General features: G+C 36.7%; 1 protein-coding gene and 1 pseudogene across 1 annotated transcript; one reads left to right on the top strand and one right to left on the bottom strand.

The window, feature by feature from the left end:
* The first annotated feature begins 1,796 nt into the window (after window positions 1–1,796).
* LOC147405404 (pentatricopeptide repeat-containing protein At5g66520 pseudogene) lies at window positions 1,797–4,098 on the top strand (annotated as a pseudogene).
* A 775-nt stretch (window positions 4,099–4,873) lies between these two features.
* On the bottom strand, window positions 4,874–8,579 carry LOC147405405 (ACT domain-containing protein ACR6-like). The gene is made up of 7 exons (XM_086433155.1): window positions 8,330–8,579; window positions 7,756–7,801; window positions 7,490–7,604; window positions 7,320–7,387; window positions 6,270–6,878; window positions 5,633–5,737; window positions 4,874–5,535 (listed from the first exon to the last, which is right to left on the bottom strand). Exons 1-7 carry the CDS (start codon window positions 8,374–8,376, stop codon window positions 5,197–5,199), a joined length of 1,329 nt encoding a protein of 442 aa, XP_086289281.1. The 5' UTR covers window positions 8,377–8,579; the 3' UTR covers window positions 4,874–5,196.

The raw sequence follows: 8,579 nt of genomic DNA on the forward strand, positions 1-8,579 counted from the left end.
CGATTTATTTGGGTCAGATGAGTTGGGTAGAAGGATATTATCTAACCCATTACCAACCCTATTACCAACCAACAAAATCTACTTAGGTCCGGTATGAAGCTTGAAAATTTTCTTTAAAATGCTTTCTCACAAAATGTTCAATTTATAAAATAAAAAAATTAAAAATTGGGAGGAGGGGAAGGAATTTATAAAAAGTTGAAATTTATTTGTTAAAAAAGATTTGGGTGATTGAGAAATGGCTATCTATCTTTTGGAGAATATTTGAGATAGCCCTCAGTGTTTTCAAATTGGCTTCAGTTTACTTGGTAAGATCAATGAAAAATGACTTAAATACCCTCATCTTCAATGTCTAGCTAAAAACACTTTGTTTTTCTAACAAAACTCCACTGTCTTCAAGCTCTTTAGGGTAAATTATTTTTCATCCATTCATACTCTTCAATCTCTTGTAGAAAAACAATGACTTTTAAAGTCAAGTGTCTTATTATGCGGTTTGAAGGTTAGAGATAGAAGTTTAAGGTTCAAGGTAAGGATCATAAAAAAAAAAAAGTTACCCTACATCGAATATATCCCATTTTTATTTGAAAAATCAAGGGGTTTTGGTTAAAGGTTATAGATAAGAATAAACAGGTTTGAAAGAAAAAAGAGTATCTTAGTTTTTCATCAAAACATGGAGGGGAATGTCTAAATCACCAAAACTTTGTCCTAAATAGTTTTCTTTTGAGAGCAGATATTGGCACTCTAACTCTTACTTACTACACCCTAATTTCTTAAATTATTTATCACACCTAATTAATAGGGCTGCAACTTGGGTGGGCTAACCTAAACTCAACCCAATTGATAGGTGAGCCCGGGTTGGGTTATATGGAAACTGAGTTGAGCTCAATTCGGGTTGAGGCTTGGGGCAACCCAACTCAACCTAAACCCGATGCTATATATTTACTTGTTATTTTAAAAAAATATTAATTTTTTCTTCCTAATATATTTGTAAAACTAAGGAAAAAAAATTTATAATATAAAAATTACTAGATTTGGAAGTTGTGTCCAAATTTCTTTACTAGTGATTTATTTTTATATTATATATATTTTTTAAGATATAAAATAAATTTATGTGTTGATCAAAATGAAATTAGACTTTCTTAATAAGTCCAATCCACCCAAACTTACCTAACTTGGGTTAATCCAAGCTCAACCCGATTTCACAAGCTCAATCTCAGGTTGAACTTGGGTTAATGAGTACTAATCTGAGGATCGGATTGACGATTCTACAACTTGGGTTGAGCCTGGGTTGACCCTCCAACTCGCCCAAGTTGCAACCCTACAAATTAAAGATTAGAAACACACAATTCAAACATTACAAAAGTTGTGTTCAACTTATTATTTCAATACTACAAAGCATTACAACACATTGAGACAACTTTAACAGTTTACAATTAGGTTAATGATTTTCTAACGCCCCCATCACAGAACTATAGATCATTTGTCTTGGGATACATAGAACCATAAACCTTTTTTGTGTATCTCGAGGCAAATGATCTACGATTCTGTGATGGGGGCGTAGGGGGTGTCAGATTATCATGACTCCTACAATTGTGAGTAGGTGCATATAAAATCCTAAATCCTAAATCTCAACCATTGTTAGCTTATTTTATTTTATTTTAATTGGGGTGTAACAAGTAAACGTTGGGTGCCAATGGCAGTTTCCTTTTCTTTCTCTTAGAAAAAAATAAGAATGATTTAATTTGTACGGTTAAGATGCTAACATGATTTTTGTTCATGAACGGTCCAGATTTACTACTCCACCAACTGTCATAAAACAGAAAACAAGTTGACTCACTCCAGACTTCCAGAGTCCAGACCAGACTCAAGAATTCAAACCAAGATGACTTCTTTAGCTCTTCCCGCTCTATCTCTGCAACCTCACAATCTCGATTCAAATTCAACCCAAAAACCCATAGAAGAATGGCTCTTCTCTTCTCTCAAATCTCCAAAAACCCCAATCCAACTCAAAACCCTTCACGCCCAAATCATCAAAACTGGTCTCACCCGAAACGACCTCGTCTTCGGTCAACTCCTCTTGTGCTGTTCCAATTCCAATTCCATGAACTACGCTCGTCAAATCTTTGATGGAATCCAAAACCCTAAGATCTTCTTCTACAATGCCATGATCAAAGGGTACTCTGAAAACGGAGCCCATGAGGATGCTTTGCGTCTCTATTCGCTTATGCGGGTTCGGTCTGTCTTCTGTGATTCTTTCACATTTCCTGTTGTTTTGAGGTCAGCTTCAAGTTTAGGGAGGATCTGTGTTGGAGAAGAGTTACATGGGCTTGTTACAAAGATGGGTTTAGATTCTAAGGTAATTGTTCAGACTGCACTTATAGATTTTTACTGTAATTGTGGGTTTTCAAATTATGGTCGTTTAATGTTTGATAGAATTCTTGATAGAGATGTTATTTGTTGGAACACAATGGTTGCTGGGCATGTTAAATGTGGAGAATTTAGTATGGCGCAAGAGGTTTTTGATCGAATGCCCATGAAGAATGTTTCATCATGGAACACTTTGGTTGACATGTATTGTAAATGTGGGGATATTGAAATAGCGAGGCATTTTTTTGATGAGATGCCGATGAGAGATGTTATCTCTTGGAATGCGATGATCTCGGGGTATGCCAAGATTGGGGATTGTGAGGCAATGAGAGAACTGTTTGAAGAAATGCCTAAGAGAAATGTTGTATCTTGGAATGTGATGATCACTTGTTATATGCATAACCAAAGGTTCTTGGAGGCATTGGAGTTGTTTAGAAAGATGCAAGCATCTGACGTTAAGCCGAATGAGGTCACGGTGGTTGCAGTGCTTCCGGCTTGTGGTCAATTGGGGGCATTGGATTTGGGGCAATGGGTTCGTGCCTATATTGATAGGAATCAAATCAAAATGGATGTATATGTTAATACTGCATTAATAGATATGTATGGAAAATGTGGGAGTGTTGAGGATGCACAACAGGTTTTTGAAAATGCACGTGTAAAGGACACTTTCTTGTGTAGCACAATGATCGAAGTTCTAGCGATGCATGGCAAAGCAGAGGAGGCATTTGGGATTTTCGTGTACATGAGAAGTGTAGGGATCAAGCCCAATGATGTCACGTTTGTTGGGCTCTTGAAAGCTTGTAGTCATGTGGGTTTGGTGGATACTGGAGTGAAATACTTCCAAATGATGAGTGAGGAGTTTGGGTTGATGCCAAAGGTAGAACATTATGGTTGTATGGTTGATCTTCTTGGTCGTGCCGGGCATTTGGAAGAAGCCCATAAACTTTTGAAGAATATGCCTATGGAGCCCCATCCAATAGTGTTGGGAGCACTACTTAGTGCTTGTAGGATACATGGAAATGTCAAGCTAGCAGAAGAAGTAGCTCTTTGTCTTATACAATTAGAGCCCAGGAATTGTGGAAACTATGTGCTCTTATCAAATATATACTCTAAGGCTGGTAGATGGGATGAAGCTGCAAAGCTAAGGAAGATGATGAAGGAGAAGGGTGTAATTAAGAAGCCCGGGTGTAGTTCAATTGAGGTGAATAATAGTGTCAATGAATTCTTTGCAGGAGACCGTGCTCATCCCAGATGCAAAGATATCTATGAAACATTATATGAGATTGTTAGAAGATTGAAAGCTGAAGGATATACCCCACACCTCTCCTCTGCCTTGCACGATGTGGACGTGGATGAAAAGGAGCAAGTATTAATACACCATAGTGAGAAGTTGGCTACTGCGTTCGGACTTTTAAGTTCTGATCAAAGAACACCAATTCGGATTGTTAAAAATCTCCGTGTCTGTGATGACTGTCATATTTTCATGAAGATGGTCTCTAAGTACTACAATAAGCAGATGATTGTCAGAGACTGCAACCGCTTTCACCATTTCAGTGATGGATCATGTTCTTGCTCCGATTATTGGTAAATATATCTGTTTTCATTAAGTCTATCCAGAACGACATCTGTAAATTATTTCAATTTCGGTTATACATAATGAAATTGAGAGAATCATAATGTAAACTTCTTTTAATTAACGTAATCCAATAAAACCAATAAAACCACATTTCTATCTGGCATTCTATCAAAACTCGGTCAAGCATATTCATCATCACCATAGCTAGAATAGAAACCGATCAAAGAAGTTTGATGAGGTCTCCCAAAACATCATTGGTTGAAATCTGTGAAGCCTTTAGAAAATATGGATGGGTGAAATTATCAGGTTGAAGTCCCTGTATTGCATATAGATATAAAGATGCATTCCTTCCTTACTGAACCATTGTGCGCGTACCCCCTCATCACGGTGTTAAGCAGAAAGGTTTGTTGGTTTGATCATCTCCTTGAACACTCGGTGAGTGTAGTTTAAGTGGGTTTCACCCATAGGTTTTGGAATAACTCTACGGAGATAAATAAGAAGTCTTCGTTGAGATGGTTTGAGTATATGCAAAGAAAACCACTTAACACTACCATGAAAGAACAATTTGTCGCAAGTCCAGGACTCTAAAAAGAAAAATAATAAAAATCGAATACCACATGAATGGAGGTAATTAGAAAAAAGATTTGGGATTTATAATAGAGTTAAATGGCAAAATAGAATTCACGTCGCTGACCTTAGTACGAAAAAGAAAATAATTTTTTATTATTCACAAATGAAGTCCTTCGTTGTTTGCTCAACAGAAATGGGGTCTAGTTGATTATTTACCTTGAAACCCAACATAATCATTGGGACGACCATGGAGTATAACCCCATTATATCCAATCATTCTAGTGCAGTTTAATCTCTATTAATGGCAAATTGACATATAAATGCATCAGTTAATGACAATTTTATGCTACAAAACTAAATACATACATCAAGGCAATTTTACATCAAATTTACATCATTTTTTCCCCTTATAAACATCAGTTATCTGTACACAATTTTTTTTTTTTACAAGTGTAATATTTCTATACACCATTTAATTACAGAGCTGAAAGATCTATAAACACCAAACTCTGCAGTAATTTTACAGTATAGGGTGGTTTCTTTTTTTGTGTTTGAGTTTCTTCTATTCTTTTTAAGGACATAACATTAACCCCTCAGCACTAATGCGAGGAGATACCCCTTTTATCATGTTGAGTGGAAAATATGATATTTCTGCACAGTTTCATCTTCAAATATATATGAATATATTAAGAGTAAGATCTGATGAGTCTGAAGTTTTGGAAGGCTCGAGCTTTAAAGAGGTTCCCCAAGAGGAAACTTGTCGTCTCCTGCTGAGGTTCGGGAGAGAAACTTAAGTTCCGTTTCACCCGCAATACAGTTTGTCCAATCTGTCGGCGGACTGAATCAACAGTCTTGGGGTCTACAGTGGTACCAGACGCATCTGTGACATAGAATGTGTCTAGTGCTTTCCCACCCTTTGTTGTGATCTCTGCTCTCTTGATACACAAACTGTGCTCTCGGAAAATCCTTGTAATATCCGAGAGGAGTCCAACCCTATCCTCAGTGCATAATTCTAGTTCTAATCCCTGCCACATTAAACAAAAAAAAAATTGTTAGAAGACGATTGAACTCTGAAGTATGTACAATGTTACGGTTCTAGTTCTCGGGAAATTCTTGTAATACCTCTGAAGCTCGCCTTTCAATGGCTGCTTCAAGACATTGGGTCACACGTTGTCGTTCTGCTTCTGAGTGTATGGGAAGTCCATCAACGTGCCGAATATAGTATTCCTAAATCCAAAAAAGAAACACCCTTAGATGGTTTTGAATAAAGAGATACCAAACCAAATGTTAGAAGTCTTAGTAAGTTGAGTTGTGACTTGGCTGAGTTGAATATAAGGGGTCACGGGGATTAACTGGGGTATGTCACACCCCGAGAGTGGAGGAAAATATACACTCAACACTCCCCCTCACCATAAGAGTGGAAAGAATCGAACCCATGAGGCCATGAACTATTCGAACCTAGTGCTCTGATACCATGTTAACCAACCAACTACTCCAAAAGACCAATCAATTGGAGAGGGGGAGAACTATGAATATAAGGTCACTGGGCTTAACTGGGGTATGACACCCGAGAGTGGAGGAAAATATACACTCAACAATCTTCACTTGGTCATGGATTTAGTTTGAATGTAGAATTGTTTTGTGACCATTTATTAAATTTATACATATAATCATCAGCAAATAAGTCATGTGGTCGGCTCACACAAGCCACATTTACATATCCAAGAAATCAATTCCATTTTCTCTAACTTGATTTTACCTGATAAGCTTCCATCTTTCCCGTGTTGACAGTGCCATGAAACACCACGTATTGCATGTCTGTTAACGTACACACGGTGTCGAACAATAGCTTTGGACGATCCTTGGACCTCACAATAACCACGGTGTAGTCCTTCTCAAAACAATCCAACAGAGTGACTTGGGGTCTTGAACTCTTATCCTCCACTCTCCCGAGTCCAATTCCTTCCACCCTTTCATAATCCCTAGCGGCGAACATCATCTGATGCAACCTTCTCTCTGTATGTGTGACTCCAGGTGCTGAAACCATTGTGTTTGCTGTCCTCAAATCATTGTTTCCTTTGAGGACATTGCACAAGAGTTCTTTTATTGTGGAAAGTTGTTTCGGATCTTCGATAGCACACCCGGTGTACTCATCTGTGACACGGACTACGGCCGCTGCTCTAGAATTGTGTGTCCAGATCTCAGCGTTTACAACGTTGCAATGCAGGTCTGTCAGCACAGCACTCACTTCGGAAAGTAAACCTGGCCTGTCGGTGCCGGTTAGCTCAATTGAGGTGTATTCTTTTGAGGGCATTACCCCAACAGAACCTCCTAGAGAGGGTAGAAAGCAAGCGTTGGTTTCCAGTGACTGAAAAATTGATGAAGTACAGACGTAGTTATGCAAAATTGCGTGGGATTATATGAACACTTTGACTTTAAGTTGACAAAAAATCGAAAAGGGTGTGTGAAATTCATGATGGTTGGTTATAATTAAGTTTGAGACCGCAAAATTCAGCAAAAAAAATCCAATATTTCCTATGGGTCTTATGTGAAAAAATTGGGCACTTGATCAGTTTGAAGACAATGGTATTTGTGAGGTGGGCATACTAGAAACCTTTATTTGATTCATTCACAAACCATAAGAACGAGAAAAACTGAGAAACATATTGCGTCAGCATGGCGAGAAGCAAGTCAAGTCGAGTCCTCTAAACCATTTACAAGGCAGTAGGCCTCACAAGGATATTAAACATAACCCCAACAGATTTCCTTTACAAGGAGAGAAGATAATTAGTAGTAGACAGCTCCTTACATTTTTAATATAATTGATGATCCCTTCATCTCTGACTTTATGTCCATCTTGGTCAGTCACTTTGAACACTGGAAACATAAAGTTTTAGATTGAGAAGAATATGAGAGACAAAGAGAAAAACTTTGAATTTGATCAATTTTAATTTGGATAGCTAGATAGAGTAACCATACCATCCATGAACCATTCCCCATCAGAAGATATGTATGTCTTTGTGATGATAAGGTTCAAATCTGTAAGAACTTGAACTACTTCAAGGAGAATTCCCTGTCTGTTTACGCTGTCCACCTAAGTAAGATAATACCCATTTAGTAATTTTCAATTATTTCTTACTACTTCACATAAGCATGGAAAGTAAAACCAGAGAAGCTAAAAACAGAAGAACCTTGTCTACCAATTCTTAAAAAAAAAAAAAAAACTATAATTGATAAAGGGGCACCTGGATAACTGTGGAATGCTCACAAGCATTATTATCAATCACAACTCTGCCATGAAAAAAAATAAGGAAGAAAGAAAAAATAAATTAGATAAAAAAGCATGTAATAAGAGAAAAAATAAAATATAGAAAACTGATATTTTCAGCCAAAATCTTCAAAACCCAATTTGTCTAAGTTAAAGATTGATAATAAAAATAAAAATAAAACCCATAATTTTCATAATCAAGTGGAGTAAGAAAGCCAAAAATTTGTCCATCCATCATATATATAGTCTCACAAACAAAACCAGGAAAAAGAGTTTGATAAAACAGAACAAAACAGAGAAAATTCCAAAGGCCTTTGACACTAACTCTTGAAAATTACTAAGAAACATTCATCTTCAATGAAACACAATAAAAATTTCAGAAAGAGAGATTTAGGTTGAAAAACAAAATTCCACACATCTTTGAATCTCCACAAAAACCAACATCTTCACTTAAAATTTAAAATCAAAACAACCCATTTTGTAATTTTACACAAAAAAGAGATTTTAGAGAAAAACAAAAAAACAAAAGGAGAAAAAATGAAAATAAATACCTTGGTGGGTTCATCCTTCTAATGAGCTTTGCATACTCATCATCCATATCTGTAATTCTCAAAACTTCTAAACAAAACCCACGATTTAAAAACAAGATTGAAAACAAACCCAGAGATTGAAAACTATAAGTAGTTCTTCAAAAAGAATATAAAGATCCCTCTAAAAGGAAGAACAAATGAGAGAGAGAGAGAGAGAGAGAGAGTAAAGTAAAGTGAGAACCTTCGCCATTCAAAGAAAAAACCAACTCAC

Source organism: Akebia trifoliata, chromosome 3 (genome assembly GCF_017979445.1).
Source record: "Akebia trifoliata isolate Shusen 1 chromosome 3, ASM1797944v1, whole genome shotgun sequence".
Lineage (NCBI taxonomy): Eukaryota > Viridiplantae > Streptophyta > Magnoliopsida > Ranunculales > Lardizabalaceae > Akebia > Akebia trifoliata.